General features: G+C 44.0%; 1 protein-coding gene across 1 annotated transcript in view; it reads right to left on the bottom strand.

Annotated features, from left to right (window-relative positions):
- Nucleotides 1-426: 426 nt before the first annotated feature.
- The window catches only part of LOC138976369 (carboxypeptidase D-like), a 59,237-nt gene continuing 40,073 nt past the window's right edge, over nucleotides 427-19,590 (bottom strand). Inside the window, exons 18-27 of the mRNA XM_070349229.1 lie at nucleotides 19,374-19,545; nucleotides 16,256-16,442; nucleotides 14,259-14,400; nucleotides 13,187-13,321; nucleotides 12,545-12,655; nucleotides 5,294-5,355; nucleotides 3,487-3,618; nucleotides 2,247-2,435; nucleotides 1,457-1,562; nucleotides 427-929 (exon numbers count right to left, since the gene is read on the bottom strand). Of these exons, the coding sequence (XP_070205330.1) occupies nucleotides 658-929; nucleotides 1,457-1,562; nucleotides 2,247-2,435; nucleotides 3,487-3,618; nucleotides 5,294-5,355; nucleotides 12,545-12,655; nucleotides 13,187-13,321; nucleotides 14,259-14,400; nucleotides 16,256-16,442; nucleotides 19,374-19,545 (1,508 nt within the window). The 3' untranslated portion in view covers nucleotides 427-657. The remainder of the gene's footprint in view (nucleotides 930-1,456; nucleotides 1,563-2,246; nucleotides 2,436-3,486; nucleotides 3,619-5,293; nucleotides 5,356-12,544; nucleotides 12,656-13,186; nucleotides 13,322-14,258; nucleotides 14,401-16,255; nucleotides 16,443-19,373; nucleotides 19,546-19,590) is intronic.

Here is a 19,590-nt window from a genome sequence, read left to right as displayed (position 1 = left end):
AACAAGATGAGATCCCAACAGCCCTTAAACAACAACAACCCAAGAAATCTTGCATGACAAGAGAATCTTTGAACACTTTGAGACTCTGATAGATATCACACATGTTCAAAGTCTTTCTTTCCCAAATACTTTCAAAACAGTTTTGAAAAGGATCCACTCCAGTCACATTCACTAAAATCCGAGACACATGTAACGCCAATGTGCCAGGTAACACCAACTACCTTCTTTGATATAAAAATTATATAGCACTATCTTCCTAACCTTCTTCAAAAATCCACCTGGAACAAGAAGAAGATGAAAAACGCTGCCTAAATCTCCTCACAACCAAAACCTACTGGGGAGAGAAAAAAAACAGAAACTCTCACACTCATAAATATCTACAGTGAATTCAACCCCCCCCCCCCCCCCCCCCCCCCCCCCCGACCTATTTTTTTAGATCCATCCGTTTTAAGCCCAGCTCCCCTTAAATACGCTAGTTTTCCCGTTTTTATTATTTTGCAAAGTCTGTATAGTCACCTCCATTTTAGAACTCCCTTTCTTTTACGACTTTATTTTCACAGATATGGAGGGTAAAAAAAAAAAGTATTCTTAAACAAAGAGGTAATCTTACAAAATGTTATTCACAGAAAAAAGGTCCACTTTACTTCTAAAAAAACCTCATTGTCGTAACAAACGCTTTTCAAACAAACTGTTCTCATCATCTCCTTCATCCTCACTGGGGCTGTCTCGATAAACGTCGGCCGCTTTCTGGCCGGCTTTCGGTGCCCAGTCGTTCATTCCACCTGGGCCGTAGATGTAATCCTCTTCGTCGCTCATATCATCTTCGTCGTTGATGCGTTTAAATCCCAGACTGTTGTACTGCAGGCTTTTGTTACTGCGCACGCAGATTACCGCTGTGATCAAAATCAGGATCAGAAGTCCCACTGTGCCTGTGTGAAAAGATAATTAAAAGATGAAAAATGAATTTTTTTAATTGTTTGCTGAATGGATGAAAGTTATGATCAGGAGTTTATTCTCTTAATAAACACATATAATAGATTTTATGATTTTTAAAGCATCCATAAAGTAAAAATCATGGACCAGTAACTTTTCAATTTCACTAGCATACAGAAATGTCCAATAGACCAAAAATTGTCCTATTGTAGTTTTAGTAGCCCAGTAAAATTTGCCCTTGATCGCGCAGAAAAATTTGCACTCGCAATTTTCTTTTAATCGACCAGTTATTTTTTTTTAATCGCCCAGTAAAATTTGCATTTGCAATCTTTTTTTTAATCGCCCAGTAAAATTTGCACTTGCAATTTTTTAATCACCCAGTAACATTTTTTTTGTATTTGCCCAGTAAAATTTGCACTTGCAATTTTTTAATCGCCCAGTCAAATTTGCACTTGCTGGGAGAGAGCGGTTTAGTGTGTTGTTATTCTGTATCCCTGTGTGCACAAGAGAAAAGCCAACTGACCCAGGATAGTGATGACCAACACAGGGGACATGCCCAGCACGGTGTTGTCTGCTTGGACCTCCAACGTCAGCTGACCGGCGTGAACACCGTGAGCAACTGTCACTGTCTGCAATGATATATTTAGATTGTGAGATACCAGGCTGTTTCAGTGCGATTCTTAAAAAGACAGATATAAAGGTACAGTAGACGACCACCCCCTCCCCCCGTCACCCCCACAGACACTTTTGAATCCTCCAAAAATCTGAGAAAATCAAGTCTTAAATTGGAGGTTACAGAGGTTATGAACAGAAAATCTGTCAATAAAAACCACCCCGGAAACAGGGTCTTATAACAAAACAGGGGAAGAGGGGGTGGGGGGCTTAAATAGGCAAATCTTAAAAAGGGGTGCCACTGTAGTACCAGAAAAAAGAAGCAAGGTAAATCCCAGTTAAGTAAAAAAATCACCACTGTGCAGCAAAGTCTGCAACTGACAAAATAAATCCAACCCAACAACAGGGCAAAGTCAAGCATTCACAAGAACAACGACGTAACCGATTTGTGGACAAACAAGAAACACAATCAACAGCTGACAAAAACAATTAATGCTGGATCATTTTTGTCTGTTGCGTCTGTTTGTCCACTTCAAAGGCTGTAAGGTCAAGGTTCTTGTGGATGTTTAGTTTTGTCCTGACTTAAACGCTCCAATGATTTAACCTTCATTGTTTTCTTATTCTTGATTTGGTCCGTTAGCAGTTTATCTGTTTCGGTTTCCAACTCAACAACACTCGATCGTAAACATTTCTTTTCTCACCTTCACTGTCTCTTTAAAGCCTTGACCCTTGACCTTGAGGTGGTAGGTGCCTGGCGGCATGTAGAAGGTGAAGCGTCCTTGGTCGTCCACCGGCACTCCAAGGCCAGAGTCTCCCAAGGTCACCATGACCTTGGACACGACCGTCTGCTTTGTCTTCTCCACCACTGTTCCGTACAGCCCTTTGCGGCCCTGTGAATGGCAGACATTTTTGTCAGATGCATGAAAGAGGATAAATTGGCTGATGTGGGCGGAAGTGAGACTGGGTTCCACCCAACTGGGTGACAACCAGCCGCAGGGTCTGATTGGTTGAAATCAGAACAAATCTTAAATTGAACAAATCCAACCCCGTGGCTGCGTCTCACCCAGCTTCTAGATGCACAGTTGGGTCTCACCCAGCTTCTTGATGCACAGTTGGGTCTCACCCAGCTTCTTGATGCACAGTTGGGTCTCACCCAGCTTCTTGATGCACAGTTGGGTGGCACCCAGTTTTGCCTCATGCACATCAGCTCAGTTCTACTTGCTCTTATTTGCGTGGTTTTGGACAATAAGAAATTGTGACTTGCTTATTGTACCCTTGTTTTGGTGGGACACCAATGCGTGTTTGCTGGAGGAATTGCCCACAAGCAACTGGCAATGTCGCACAACCAAGCATGAGGCTAGCATGAACACACACACATGGTGAGATGTACACAAGCACAGATACAGACAGCCTGACACAGACACACTCACTCACACACATACATGCGCATACATACACACACACACACACACACACACACACACAGACAGCCTGACACAGACACACTCACACACACACATACATGCGCACACATACACACACGCACACACACACACAGTCATTCTCCTCACAAATGCAGAGATGTACACAAGCACACAGACAGACAGACAGACAGACAGACACACACTGTCATACTCCTTACAAACGCAGAGATGTACACAAGTACACAGACAGACAGACAGACAGACAGACATACAGACAGACAGACATACAGACACACAGACACACTGTCATACTCCTTACAAACGCAGAGATGTACACAAGTACACAGACATACAGACAGACAGACATACAGACACACAGACACACACAGACACACACAGTCATATACTCCTTACATACGCAGAGATGTACACAAGTACACAGACAGACAGACAGACAGACAGACACACACACAGTCATCCACCTCCTCTGCCATTAACCCTTAAGTCCACAGCTTACCTCCAGCAGCAGAGACATAAAGGGCTGGGTGTGGGTGTGCCACAAGCTCTGTAGTTTTTCTTCAGGGGGATAGCGACAGGATCCTGTGTAGACCACCAGGGCAGGCTGGTGTGTTTGGAGGTACACGTAATCCTGCACACAATCATGTCTGTAGTTAAAGGCCGTCCTAAATTGAGCCTGAAGTTGACTTCGCAAAGACTTCGCAAAGTCTTTTTTATTGAAAACTCAGTGCTAAAGCTAATAATATATAGCTCAGTGGGAATTGCCAGGGGAGACATATGCTATTGGACAATTGGTGCTTCAGTAAATAGTCTAATCTGCATGTTTGAGAAGGGCATGCTATCAAGCATACACTGTTTAGACAGCCTCTTATTTATAAAGAAACAAGTCGCGTAAGGCGAAATTACTACATTTAGTCAAGCTGTAGAACTCACAGAATGAAATTGAACGTAGTCCGCCGCTAGTGCAAAAGGCAGTGAAAGTGACGAGCCTGTTTGGCGCGGTAGCGGTTGCGCTGTGGTTCATAGCACGATTTAATGTACCTCTCTTCGTATTAACTTTCTGAGCGTGTTTTTAATCCAAACATATCATATCTATATGTTTTTGGAATCAGGAACCGACAAGGAATAAGATGAAAGTGTTTTTAAACTGATTTCAAAAATTTAATTTTGATCATAATTTTTAATTTTGTAATTTTCAGAGCTTGTTTGTAATCCATATATAACATATTTATATGTTTTTGAAATCAAAAAATGATGAAGAATAAGATGAACGTAAGTTTAAATCGTTTTATAATGTTTTTAAATTTTTTTTTACAATTTTCAGATTTTTAATGACCAAAATCATTAATTAATTTTTAAGCCACCAAGCTGAAATGCAATACCAAAGTCCGGCCTTCGTCGAAGATTGCTTGGCCAAAATTTCAATCAATTTGATTGAAAAATGAGGGTGTGACAGTGCCGCCTCAACTTTTACAAAAAGCCGGATATGACGTCATCAAAGACATTTATCGAAAAAATGAAAAAAAACGTCCAGGGATATCATACCCAGGAACTCTCATGTCAAATTTCATAAAGATCGGTCCAGTAGTTTACTCTGAATCGCTCTACACACACACACACGCACACACACACACACACACATACACCACGACCCTCGTCTCGATTCCCCCTCTATGTTAAAACATTTAGTCAAAACTTGACTAAATGTAAAAACAAATACATGCAGATCTAAATTCGGTATTTACGGTAGCAGCAAGAGGGGCCACACATTGCACGTACCACTGTAGGTCTAAAGGTCGGACTTTTATGTTCTTTCAAAAATACGTTCAGAATTCAGGGATCGACTCAACAGTACAAGTTATGACATTCTTCTTCTTCTTCTGTGTTCGTGGGCTAAAACTCCCACGTACACTTGTGTTTTTGCACGAGTGGAATTTTACGTGTATGACCGTTTTTCCCCCACCATTTAGGTAGCCATACGCCGATTTCGGAGGAAGCATGCTGGGTATTTTCTTGTTTCTATAACCCACCGAACTCTGACATGGATTACAGGATCTTTTTCGTGCGCACTTGGTCTTGTGCTTGCGTGTACACACGAAGGGGGATAAGCCACTAGCAGGTCTGCACATAAGTTGACTTGGGAGATCGGACAAATCTCCACACTTAACCCACCAGGAGCCGCGGCCGGGATTCGAACCCCCGACCTTCCGATTAAGAGGCCGACGTCTTCCCACCCCGCCACAGCGCCCGTCGTTATGACATTGAGTCACTGGTAGCACTATCAACACACACACACAGCTCCATACCATAAACGTCCCAGACTGCACGCCAAGTTCTGAGCCCTGAAGAATCTTCCCCTTTGAAGCAGCTGAAAAACAACAAAATTAACATTTTGTTACACATTTTAGCATAACAAAACTTGAAGAAAAAAAGAGGAACCCATTCCAAGACTAATGGGAAAAATTGCTGGATATTACCATGAAAACATATCATCTTATTTCCGTTAGATGTTCAACCGAACCAACCTACTCCCAGTCAAACACAAAATAAATTTTCATCTGACTCTTAGCGCTATATATCCAAAGGATCGCAACAGGAACATGTCTGCTTTCTTTGAAGCATTGAGGGATGACGCTGCAACAAGATGAGTCAATCCGCTTGATTCAAAACAAACTATTAGCTGTCATTCGGAATCTGAGTATACACGTATCACAGGGTTGGATCTGAGGGCGGGTTCCTGGGGTTTGCAAGCGTCCCTTACCCAGAAAATGTACCTTTCTTTTCAAGAAGAGACCCAAAATATAAAATTTCAAAAATAAATTTTGATTTAATTAATATACTTACCAACTCACATAGATAGCATTAACTTCAGTTAAAGTGCTAGGACACTGAACTACGCTTCACCCCAAAGGGGAAGCAACCCCCTAAAAAAGAACGGCATTGACCTATAACCCAAGCTATACAAGAGTCGAGGTCATACCGTCACGTGACCTATCACGCGTGACTCGACCGCCGCCGTGCTGGAAACTCACTCCTACTGAAGTGATCTGTTCATTTTTAGGGAAACCCTAAGCAAAACTTCGTTTTGTGATAAGACATGGAAGCACTCTTACATGGCAACGTGGGAAAATAACTCTGAAACAAAAACCGTATGCCATACAAGGCATGGTCCTTGATGGTTATTTACACTACCGGTGTACTGCGCCTGCGCAGGATGTATACCGGTGAAACCCATTCCGTATTGAAACATATAACCCCTTAAAAAAATTTGCGGGGCAGGCCGGGAGGGAATCCAATATGTGAGTTGGTAAGTATATTAATTAAATCAAAATTTATTTTTGAAATTTTATATTAAATTACATATTCTTACGCAACTCACATAGATAGCAGATTGCTAATTTAGGTGGTGGGCAAATGAACTCACAGTTAACATCTTGCAAGTATCTGGCCTGTAGCTACAAAAGCTGGCAAACCGAAATTAATGTTCTGCCGAGCACCAGATACGTTCCCAGGAAAACATAAAAAGACATCTTCTGCGGAAGATGTCTAGTAGATGTGTATTAAAATAGCGGGTACTTAAAATACCCCGCCGATAGAAAACTCATGACTATGTCCTTGAACGGTCAATGAGCTGCATTCATGACTTATGTAAGTCTCTCAGACTTGAGAACAGATAAAGAAGAGGCCTACACTCTGACCTCTTGAGCCCGTGCTGCCTGAAAAGGGAGGACTGACTGCCCCCCCCCCCCCTTTTCCCTGCCACCACTGTAGGCATTGCCTAATCAATGTGGCAGTCCATTTAGCTAAGGTTGACTTCACTAAATCATTGCCTCTAGAAAAGTTGATGGAAATAAACAAAAGCCTTTGTTCTGGTGATCTAAACAGATCAGTTTGTTTGTTTATTTGTTGCTTAACGTCCAGCCGACTACACAGAGCCATATCAGGACGAGGAAGGAGGGGATGAAGGGGGCCACTTGTCAAGCGAGTCAGAAATATATTTAAACTCGAAATGTACAATTGTTAAATATGGCTCTAGCAGAGCCAAAATATTGCAAATTGGTAGAATTGTATTATCGGATCTGGTTACCCCTGTTTCTGCTTATTTGTCAGAAATTTTGAATTAAACCTAAGCGCTATAGATCAGTCTTTCTCCAAAGAGATGTCTAAAGCAAAAACCAGACAGAAAATGCACTTACTCGCACTTCTCTCAGAAGCTACTAGAGTAAGTATGACGGCTTCCCGTATTTAGAATAACAAGGCTAATTTGTCAAGGATTAAATAATCCGAACTCAAAAACTCCGAAACTAGGAGCAAATCCCAAGCCGGGACTGGAGATTTGCTTTCAGCCAACCAAAGGGAGGTTCCCTTAATCACGCTGGCTAAAAAGAACCCAAGTGAAAAAATGTTTTGCGACCTAGCTGTGTCAGTGCAACTGATATCGCATAAAGTCTTAATTCAGAGACGTGGGAGAAAATTCGGAAAGCCAGGATAGGTGGTTCGCCACCCGCATTGAACGGAGAGAAGTGGGGTTCTTTAAAAGTACGCCAATTGTTCCAAGCCAGTCAAAGTGAAACAAAAACGAAGACGCTGAACCCCTATGGAATCTCTAGACCAAATCCAGAGATGAGGCAGAAGCCCCTGAGCGTCTCGATGATTCCCGTACAGTAGACACCCGTGTGGCTCGAGTGTAAAAAACGGCGCCTTCTTGCCAGCCTAAAGGACTGGCAAACAAGATTGAATGGGCCCATAATGTGAGACCAACAGGCCGCTCACAGTAGAATCGAGAGTATTATCCGGGAACGGGGAGACGAACATTTAGCAGAAGGTGATAGTACCGAGAGGCAAAACTTCTATCAGCGGCTTCTCCAAATTCACCAGAAGGAGTAGAAGCGCATAGCGAGATAGAGTCCGATCCAAGTGGACATTCCTGGCCGACCGACTAGAGTCTGCCAAGCCATAGAGCCTCTCAGAAGGTACTTCACTGCTAATAAGAATTCGTGGTGGTAAAAGCCACATCAAAACCTCGCATGCTCGCTGTGGCAGTGATAGGGAGCGAGATGCCACCCCCTGCTTCTCGTGATAAAAGACCACTGTGATGTTGTCCGATTGAATCAACACCTGTTCTCCCCTGACAAGGGGAAAGAATTCCACAAGAGACAGAACTGCTTCGCTGGTGGAGAGAGAACCAACGGGAACGCCCTGTAAGAGCAGTGGTGTGAGAATCCAAAGATTGGTTGTGTCTGTGAACCAGTCAAGAAAAGACACTACCACAGACCTGTTTACCCCTAAAACATTGCATGTGTATTTTCTGGGAGCAAAATGAGGCAAATGTGTAGTTTTGTAATTGAATGTGTAGAATTTCTCGTCGACCTATCACAACAACAAGAACAATGATTGCTACTTTGTACATGTATTGATTGACTGACGGAAAAATGGGAATTGCAGACAGTGCAATGAGCATGATGTTTTCCTTTCCGCGAAGACAAGGCATGGGTAGTCCTGATGATATTTTGGCAGAAAGACTTGGTTCGGCGCATTGCTCGTCTTTTTCTTTTTGGTCGGTGGCCTTTCGGAGTCATTTTCTTCACAGTTCTCATCTTCACTTTCGTGTGCTCTGCGTTCAGCCATTGTGTCGAAACGCCCGCATGGTTTGGCAGTAACGCTTTCAGTTGTGCCCGGCATTTGCTTGGAGAAGCCTATTCGGCATTAACAAGCTACAACGCAACGCCCGTGGGCGCTTTACGCGCTGCACGCAGCAAACGACTGCTGGCCGAAAACATGGATTGGAAAATGGATCGGTCAAGGGAGATGAAGAAAATTACGGATTGTGATATGCGTAGCCGAAACAATACCGTATGCGTGCAGGGACGGGGCGGTGTGAGAGCACAACGGCACAAGGAACAGGTGTAAAGACGAAAAAGAAAAAAAGAAAACATTTTTATTTATTTATTTTTTTTTTTAAAATACCGTTTGCGTAGAAAACGACAGACTTGCGTAGTTGCGTAGTATATTATTCAAATTCGTAGTTTACTACGCTCAATGTGTAGTGTAAACAGGTCTGCTAACAGTAACATGTTCCGGCTCTTCATTTGATTGCTTATCAAACGAAACCAGAGCCCTGAAGAACTGAATTAAATAAAAAGTAGCCACTTCCGATCCATTTTGTATATCCAAAGGTGGAAGTAAACATAGGCACGATCTATATAAGTGACCCAAAAGGAAGGGCCCCAGTGCCTCCCTCAATAAAGTGAGAGTTCTAATCGCCCCTCCAGCCGCTGTGGGAAAACACAGAGGCAGAGAGAAGAACGCTAAGACTCCAGTTGACAAGTGCCAAGAGTATGCAAGAAAGCGTGCTATTGTTTGCCCACTGAACCCTACCGCTAAATCGCCTCGAGGAGATAAAGTGGTGGGTATTTGGCAACGTGCCACACCGAGAAGAAGATAAAACCCAAAGCTGAGAACGGCCAGCTTAGCGCTTTTCTCTGATAAGAAAAGCCGAGGCGTGCCGTGGGCTTTTCCTTTTGCTGTGAGATTCTCTCTGTTAAAGAGTCCACGTGCAAAGAGGAGGATTCGCAAAGAAAAACCCTCGAGCAAGGAAGAGATTTAAGTCTCACCGACAGAACAATACTGTCGGCCGAGGCCTTTTCCCAGAAGAACAGCAAAGCTAAGCCCTTTGAATATGTGTCCCGACAGAACACAAAGGCATCCCATCCCGTGAGTACGAAACCGCACAAGGGAAAGAATGAATCGAAATCTTGCACCAAGACGATAATAGAAAGAAGTGCGGCCACGATCTTCCACAGCCAGGAGATCATTGTTCTTGAAAACAGACAGTTTCTCCTTGCTATGAACATTAAAGATGTATGATCGACAAGTACGGTGCAACCGGAAGCGGTTCCGTAGTACGAAGAAAAGAATAAACTAAGTTCTTAGGCTTGGTGTAACCTAGGCCTACGGATATCGCTCAGCGAGTGAAGCGTTACTTGCGCGGGTGACGCAAGCGAAAGCAACGCCGCATCGCTGCCCACAAAGGAAGTGATGGAAAAGGAGAATCATATGAGAAAACTTCCGCAAGTTCAATTCTAGAGCCAGACAAGAAAGCGTCCCTGCGTGTGTAAGCCGCATGTGCGTACAACCGTGCCGCGACTGACATTTGTTCGGCTGAAACCTTAGCCAAAGAGGCCAGGAGTATGAGTACGTCTTTCACGCTAGCGTCGTTTCGAAAATCGAAAGGATTCAACAACACCGCGACCGACCGCGAAAGAGATCGAAGAAGTGTCTCTGAAAGAGACGCAAGTTCCAACGAGTATCTTCCCGTCTCCCCCAAACCAAGTAATGCGCCTTCAGAGTAAGCGCAAGCTTTGTCCAACGATAGACATCCTCCCTGAGATTAGCCAACTCCGGAGTGACCGGAAGCGGTGCACCCGGCAAAGCGTAAGTCTCAATAAGACTGTGATGACGACGGGAGAGAGCAAACTTGCGTGAATGAAACGAAGTGCTCGCTTCCGTAACTGGTCTGAGGCAAGCCATGGCTGAGCAGCATCAGGAGCCTGACCGTGTGCAGCCAGTAAAGGCACAGTATCCACAGGCAAGCTATTCTCAGAACCCGAAGTTCTAGCCAGCACCTTGGAAAGTTCGCAAGCAACAGAAGGAGACTCGCTAAAACGATATCCCTGAACTTCCGTTAAAGCAGGGCGGAAATCACACACCACTGAGGGTGGTGGTGCCGCAGAGCTTGTCATAGCTGTCACCCCTTCAGCGAAGTACTTGGCAGACACCTGAGCTGCAGTAACCATAGCTGGTTTAAGTTAGAGTGACAACTTGCCATCAACTTCCTCCTCAGAAACTGAGTGAGAATCATCGAACTCCGAATCTGCTGAGGCTGGACCGTGAAAGTCGCTGTGACTAGCTGCGTCACTAAAACGATCCACCACAGGCGAGGCTGATTGCAAAACAGAAGAACCGTGCAAAGCCTGCCCGAAAGCAGCTTCCTGCCCAAAAGGAGGAAGTTGAGACATGTACACATTCACCGAGACATAAAAGTCTGCCCGTGAGTACATCTGTCTCGTTGTCCGGTGTCAACCCCCCGTGAGTTCCGCTTGCTAAGAGCGATAGCCTCCGGGGAGTCGAACTTTCACCCCCCGGCCGTGGCGGGGGGGCTACTAGTTCCGGCCCAACTTGTTGTCCGGTGTTGACCCCCCGAGTTCCGCTTGCTAAGAGCGATAGCCTCGGGAAAGTCAAACTTTCACCCCCCAGCCGCGGCGGGGGGGCTACTAGTTCCGGCCCAACTTGTTGTCCGGTGTTGACCCCCCGAGTTCCGCTTGCTAAGAGCGATAGCCTCGGGAAAGTCAAACTTTCACCCCCCAGCCGCGGCGGGGGGGCTACTAGTTCCGGCCCAACTGGAACACTTTCACCAGAGAACCTGGCTACCGGTGAACCTGACTAACCTGTAGAGCGTGAACGCTCCTCGTATGAAGTAAACACACTCCTCTGCGTGCACGTCAGCCGAAGTGACTGTGCATGAAGGCGGAACCTCGATGCGTGACAACAAACTGCGTCGCCCACTCCCGCCGGGAGCGAGCGCAAACTCGACGAATGGCAACATGTTATACATTTGGGTCGAAAACATCTCAAAAAGGGAAGAAAAACTATCTTAAACACAAGTATTCTCTTTCCCACTGCGTTTGTCTTGGCTGAAGTAACCTAAATTTAACCTGCTTCAGCACGATTGGACTCATAGGGTCCAAAATTAACAGACATTCTTTCTTTCTTCTTTATATGGTGTTTAACGTCGTTTTCAACCATACAAGGTTATTTAACAGACGTAATAGTTAGAGACTGAAATGGTAGTGCCTTTGCCTTTCTCTTTATGCGAAACGTAAAAGGAGAAACCTCAGCAGCTACTGACTAGTCTGTGGTTTCTAATTCTCCTTGTCAGCCATTGCTGACAAAAACCAGTCTGAGATATGATATTGATAAACAACAATCAGACCGAACAACGGAGAAAGAAAGAAACGCAAGCAAAAGCAAATAAATTAAAACGAGCTCACCCAAACTTGTGCATGAGAAGCAGGGACCTGTAGACGGGGTGAAACACTGTCCAGAAGACAGTAGGCTAAAAGCCTGCAGCGTAGTGTAAAAAGCGTCCGAGCTATCTGGTAGCTGAAGTAGGAGTGCGTTTCCAGCACGGCGGCGGTCGAGTCACGCGTGATAGGTCACGTGACGGTATGACCTCGACTCTTGTATAGCTTGGGTTATAGGTCAATGCCGTTCTTTTTTAGGGGGTTGCTTCCCCTTTGGGGTGAAGCGTAGTTCAGTGTCCTAGCACTTTAACTGAAGTTAATGCTATCTATGTGAGTTGCGTAAGAATATGTAATTTAATGTCCCTTTCATATGCTAAATCACTCCCCCCCCCCCTCCCCCCAAGCCTGGCCAGCCCCTCTACCTCTTCCTCCTTGTTGAAGCCCCTCCCTCTTATACCCTAGGTCCAGCCCTGTACCACATCCTACTCTCTCAACAACACTTTCATTCCCATTCTATGATAGAGCATGACTCACCAAGGGTGTCATTAGACCAGTTTTCTTCGGCTGAAACAGGATTCATGGCATTCACGTACGCAGCCGCTAACTGCTTGTGGATAATGGCCGCTGTGTCTGGAAGTTTTTGTGCTGCAAGAGAAAGTTTGAGTAATTATTACAACAGTTTTTATATGTAGTAATGTTAACTGTAGCTGCAGCAGCAGTAGCAAAAATCACAATTCAGTCAATCAATGCCAGACAATGAAAAAAACATTTACCAGCAAATAGATTTAAAGGATGCAGGCAAACTCAGACTGGAAGTCTTAGTGAGCAAACATAAAACAAACTGACTGAATTTGTAACTTCTTACTGACTGTGGATGACATTGATTTAGACTTCAAAGAAGCGGTACAGCCTTCAAGGCGCACGTATAAAAACAGTCTAAAAGATGATACTGTCAAATATCAAAGTTTGTTATATTGCACGCACGCACGCACGCACGCACGCACGCACGCACGCACGCACACACACACACACACACACAGTTCAATACATAGGCTATACACCTACATACACACAAACACACAACTTCTGTAAAATGTCCAATCATTCAATCTTTGTGCCTGCAACCAAGACATTTATAGCCATCAAGCAACAGCAACTGCAGCAAGGAAAACGTACTGCTGCCAGCGAAGGGATGTGTGACCAGAGAGTGACCTCCCTGCATGGACACGGCGAAAGACACAGGGTTGGCCGACAGCCATGCTTGAAGAGCAGCCGTCTCTTGTTCCACCATGCTGCCGAGGGCAGCTGATTCTGAAACGAAAGACAAAGAACTATTTGTAACAAACATAGCAAAAATAATAGCGATAATGAAAGGCCACCCTTGGGACCATAAGACATAAGATTCTTTATTGTCCATACAATTAAACAATGGATGGAAAAGTATAGTTCATCTGCTCTTAAAACAGCCAAACAACATATGATAACCATAAACATAAAAGCAATAAAACATACGAAGTAAGAACACCCAAAGTACTCCTGACAGGCACGTCCGTCCACACTCAGATCAGCCAAAAGTGTCCCTACTAAGCAGGCGACTGTCATGACAGGAATATTTTGGTGACGATAATTCACAAAGCATGGTGTTTTTCATTGGAATTGCTTACCAATGGCTGCTATATGGCGAAATAAATTCTTGTTCTTTCTGTTCTCAGCTCTTACCCAATATGGCAGGTATGGCTGTACAATGAATTACACATAAATAGGTTTGTTATGGTATTGTCTTCTGATTTCATGATGCTGACGGGATGTCAAAAAAATGGCAAAACAAAAAACAGAATACCTTGTCAATACTGTTGTCATTTCTTTTAAGGAAAGAAACCTACCTAGTGAACATCTTCGTCAGTGGGGGGAAGGCAATGGGTATACAGTTCATTCGCCAGTTGAACTTTACAAGAAAAAATTGTGTTGTGACAAGTGGGACATTGTGAATTTGCAAATAAGGTAATACGGCAATTTTGTATGAGGTCAAAATGAGCAGGTCTTTATATACAGTACTAAATCTGAAGGCAATCCCCCCCCCCCCTCTTCCCCCCCCTCTTCCCCCCCTCTCCCCCCCCCCCCCTCTCTAGTTCTTCCAGTTGCATGGATGCCCCTTTTGTGCATGTGTGGGTGCATTCGTGAGTTCATGGGTATGTGTCTGTCCGTTGCCTTTAAACTTCACCACAGCAAGTCAAGGTAATCTCTTTACCTGTCTTGATGAAGTTGGTGTCAAGGTTAATGTTATTCTTGTTGGCGTGTCCTTGTCCCGAGTCGCAGTTTTCCATGACGGCTTGCTCCGCTCCGTCCGGGTTCAAGGACGGTATGATGTGGATGTTCACTTCTTCCAGCAACTGAAATGTATGTAAAATAATGTAATCACATATTTCAAAATAAAAAGACTCCAAAATACTGTATACTCACGTGTTTAACGAAGACGATACGAATCGCATAGTACGACGTTTCGACCCTAGGGTCTTCTTCAGGAACACAAAACATGAAACAGTGCGGATAAAAGGAGAGGACAGACGACAGAACAGAAAGTCTCAAGAACAACAGTTGTCATGATTCACGAACCAAAACAACCGACAGAGGAGTTTTCAAAGACGAAAAAGCAACAATTCTCAAAAATTTGACCCAAGGGTCTTCTTCGGGTACACATAAGTATATATATAAAACGAAACAAAGAAGAAAAAGAAGAAGACAAGACTATAGAAAACAGAGAGGAACCACAGATGTCACATACTAAAACAAACAGACCAGGGAGGAACAATATGTGACCCTCCACGACGGTATGAGTCGCATGTCACCTTTGCATGATTTTCATATTTTTACATTTTCCTAAAGAGTTTTTTATGCTCTATCCAGTGGTGAAAACCGTTTTAAAAAAGAGCGAAAACTGTTTGAGTTATAAGCCTGTGACTAAGGTGACCCTCACACTGTTACCAGACACTCCCCGGACTTATATTAAGCCCAGCGCAGAACCGCGCGAGGTGACATGCGACTCATTTCGTGGTGGAGGGTCACATATCAACAATACTTTCACCTGTTCATTAATACTGCAGATACAGTGGAACCCAATCAATTAGAAAATCTTAAAAGGGAATTCCACTGTGATACATTGCCCATATAGATGATAGAAATGGAAATTTTTTCATTACGCGCAGCTTTTGGAATTCCACTGTAATACATTCCCCATATAGATAATAGATAGAGAAAATGTTCCATCAAGATCAGCTTTTAGGATTCCACTGTAATACATTCCCATATAGATGATAGATAGAGAAAATGTTCCATCAAGATCAGCTTTTAGGATTCCACTGTAATACATTCCCATATAGATGATAGATAGAGAAAATGTTCCATCAAGATCAGCTTTTAGGATTCCACTGTGATACATTGCCCATATAGATGATAGAAATGGAAACTTTTCCATCACGCGCAGCTTTTAATGTTCTACAGTGGAACCACCCTTTGAAGATCTCCAAATATCGGAGAAAATCCGCTCTTAAAAAGGAGGGAGTCTTAAAAAGGAGGGAGTCTTAAAAAGGAGGGAGTCTTAAAAAGGAGGGAGTCTTAAAAAGGAGGGAGTCTTAAAAAGGAGGGAGTCTTAAAAAGGAGGGAGTCTTAAAAAGGAGGGAGTCTTAAAAAGGAGGGAGTCTTAAAAAGGAGGGAGTCTTAAAAAGGAGGTAAATTTACAGTAGTTATGAACAGAAAATGTGAAAAAACAAGGTCTTAAAAAAGGTAAGTCTTAAATTGGGGGTCTTTTTGTTTGTTTGTTTGTTTGTTTGCTTAACGCCCAGCCGACCACGAAGGGCCATATCAGGGCAGTGCTGCTTTGACATATAACGTGCGTCACACACAAGACAGAAGTTGCAGCACAGGCTTCATGTCTCACCCAGTCACATTATTCTGACACCGGACCAACCAGTCCTAGCACTAACCCCATAATGCCAGACGCCAGACGGAGCAGCCACTAGATTGCCAATTTTAAAGTCTTAGGTATGACCCGGCCGGGGTTCGAAGCCACGACCTCCCGATCACGGGGCGGACGCCTTACCATTAGGCCAACCGTGCCGGTTTGGGGTGTCTTAAAATGGGGGGTTCCTGTGTATTACATGCTTCTTTTCAGATTCAGTGGGGGTCTTAAAGGCTGGTTCCACTGTATAGCTAAATAGGGGCGAGTAAAATAACTCATCATCAACATACCTGTTTGATGTAGTTCTCCTCCGAGCGATTACACAGGTGAACGCCGAGTTGCAGCAGCAGTTCCCGGCCCACAGCCTCGTCGCCATGGAGGTTGCCTAGCAACAGGATGGAGGGGGCCCTGCGATCGGCATGCGGAGTGCCAAAGTGGATCATCCACAGGTCTTTGCCTTCCGTTGACTTCCCTATGCTGGAATCAAGCGAAATTACATTGATTGGTAAGATTTTTTTGAACACATTCCCAACAGGGTCTAAGAATCGAGGGGAAGATATTACTTACTTATTTACTTACTCACTGCCCGTTATGCCGGTTGGCATGTATTCTTTGTTTGCTTGACGCCCAGCCGACCACGAAGGGCCATATCAGGGCGGTGCTGCTTTGACATATAACGTGCGCCACACACAAGACAGAAGTTGCAGCACAGGCTTCATGTCTCACCCAGTCACATTATTCTGACACCGGACCGACCAGTCCTAGCACTAACCCCATAATGCCAGACGCCAGGCGGAGCAGCCACTAGATTGCCAATTTTAAAGTCTTAGGTATGACCCGGCCGGGGTTCGAACCCACGACCTCCCGATCACGGGGCGGACGCCTTACCACTAGGCCAACCGTGCCGGTGGTTGGCATGTAGGTCAGCAACACAAAGAAAATGCTCTAAGCATAAACAACACATGTGAGTGACAGTGTCCGGGCACCTGAGAGAATAACAAGCATAACAAGAAGAGCAAACGCTCGATCGAGTCACTTTCGCAGTTCTGAATATTATATGAGGCATCAGATGGACAGGAAGAAATTGCTATTCACAACACAATGAGTCACGTTCACATAAAATTTGAGCCCGGTCACTTTTATAGTTTCCGAGAAAAGCCCAACGTTAAGTTGTGTGTTGCCGAACAGAAAAGGCTAGTTATCTCCCTTGTTTTTCTGATAACGTTCGTAAAAGGCTACAGATGTAAATACTTTGATGTAAAGAATAATCCTACAAAGTTTCAATCACATCCGATGAACTTTGTCAAAGATATAAAATGTCTAATTTTTCCTTTGACGCTGACCTGTGACCTTGAAAAAGGTCAAAGGTCAACGAAACCATCGTTAAAGTGTAGAGGTCATTGGAGGTCACGACTAAACAAAATATGAGCCCGATCGCTTTGATAGTTTCCGAGAAAAGTCCAACGTTAAGGTGGTGTCTACGGACGGCCGGCCGGCCGGCCGGACAGACTAACACTGACCGATTACATAGAGTCACTTTTTCTCAAGTGACTCAAAAATGAACAAACAATTAAATCTCGCCCTCAAAATGATTCTCATTCCTAACAGATTCTAACCCAAATTTCATACTAACCTATGCCTTTTTCATGTGATTTCTTCCTTCTTCTCATCTACCTTTCTTTTTTAGATTTAGTCAAGTTTTGACTAAATGTTTGAACATGGATGGGGGAAGTAAGTACTGCGTTCGCGCGCTACGCGGAGACGAGCGTGACCCGTCTCAGTTTTTTGGTGTTGTCACAAGCAGCTGTAATTTCTTTCGTGCAATCATTGCAAGCGTCTGTTCTTTGTGCTGTCGTTTACCTGCCAGGTGAGACAGCTAGCACTCGTAGTTTTCGTGCGGCACGGTTTTCTCTAAATGTTAGTGAAACGGGTGTATCTTAGGTGTGCTGTAGTGAGCAGTAAATTCAGTTGTGTGTCAGTTTTATTCATTCTTGCCGTAGCCGTTTACAGGGCTAGTAGTCTGCGTTCCAGACTGGAATCCGTTCTTCATTTGAACGTTACTTTTGCTTTCATAGAGCAAAAGGGAGCTGTCTTCATTTGACAGGGGAATTTCGCGTATGCTTTCATGCAACCAGGATGTGGTGCGTAATTCTTTTCTATTGTTTTCGGTGTAGTTTAGGCTGTTTGCGTGGTACATGTTTGTTGTTTCGTGTCTGTGCGTTTCTTATATGTTCAGGCTAGTCAGTCAGGTATTTCGTTTAAAGAAGGTTAGTTTTATTAGTATTGTTAGTTATGTTAGTTATCAATTTTGAATATGGTCTGTGCATTATGATAACTTGTGTATGTAAAAAGACGGAAAGCTATTTTCGTGTTACATGTTTGCATAACTTCTGCCAATTATTAAACATGTAATGAATTGGTAGAACGTTCATAACATATGAAGTATTTGTGCGAGTGTGTGAGAGTCATAGAGGCTTTGTCCATTCTTTCCTGCATTGGGTTTGATATATGGGAACGGATAAGCGATGTGAGTTAACCATGGACTAAGAGCAATGCTAACCATTTCAGGTTGCGGTTTTCTTGCCGAGGAGTGATGGAGATGATCCGCCAGCCCAGTCAAGCTAAGCCATTCTACTGTTGAGGGCTGCTATGGACTCGCTTCGCATGTCGGAACTCGTTCTACAGTTGAGGGCTGCTATGGACTCACTTCGCCAGGAACTCATTCTGCGCTCGTGACGTCATTCGTCTTCGGGGCATCTAAACCCAGGATCTCGCTTCACATCAAGTCACTGTCAGACCTGCTGGACGGTAACTCTTCCGCTAAATCCGTCCCCTAAAAATAACCCATGCAGGAAGTGTAATTTCAGTGTATGATGGAGTGATAGCAAGAGGGTGTGTTTGCGAGGTAGAGATTTGATGTGAGTGAATGAGAGTAATTAGAGTGTAAACGTTAATTATCTTTGGCAAGGGATTGGGGTTATTTGATGTGTAAATGTGAGTTTTGAGTGTTTTGTTTTGTTCAAGAAACGTATAGACTTTATTTATTGTGTTCTGTACCTTTTTACAGTTTGAGAGAGAAAATTCTGTGAGTTTGTGGTTGACAGACTGCGCATATGTGTGTGCGCATATGTGTGTGTGACAGTGTGGTTAGTCGAGACTATCTTAATATGGTCTCGGCGATGACCGTTTTTGGGTGTTAATCAGTTACTTTGATGCCGACAGCTTGACTAAATGTTTTTATATCGCTTCACGCCACTTGTCTACCTTGCATTCAAACATCTCCCTCTTCTTTTCTTCACTCATTCCCTTTCTCCTTCTCCTCCCAACCTACTGTCCACAAAATACAGACATAGGCACACAAAGACACTGCCAGACAGCCAGCCAGCCAGCCAGAAAGACATTACTCACCTTGTTAAGTTGCTGAACTGGGGACACTTTGCAGTGATGTTTCTCAGCAAAGCCACCATGGCCGTGTAGTTGTGGTAGCCCAGTGTGACGTTTCTTTCACGCTTCAGCGCAAAGTTGACCTCAAACATGTCATCCTTGTCCACTGTCACGGTCTGACGATCACTTTCATATCCTAAAAACAAGAAAAACATATTTTATGCAAAGCCTCAATAAGCCA

This window comes from Littorina saxatilis, linkage group LG9 (genome assembly GCF_037325665.1).
Source record: "Littorina saxatilis isolate snail1 linkage group LG9, US_GU_Lsax_2.0, whole genome shotgun sequence".
Taxonomy (NCBI): Eukaryota; Metazoa; Mollusca; class Gastropoda; order Littorinimorpha; family Littorinidae; genus Littorina; species Littorina saxatilis.
The sequence above is the reverse complement of the archived record's forward strand: the minus strand, read 5'-3'. Positions and strand labels throughout refer to the sequence as shown.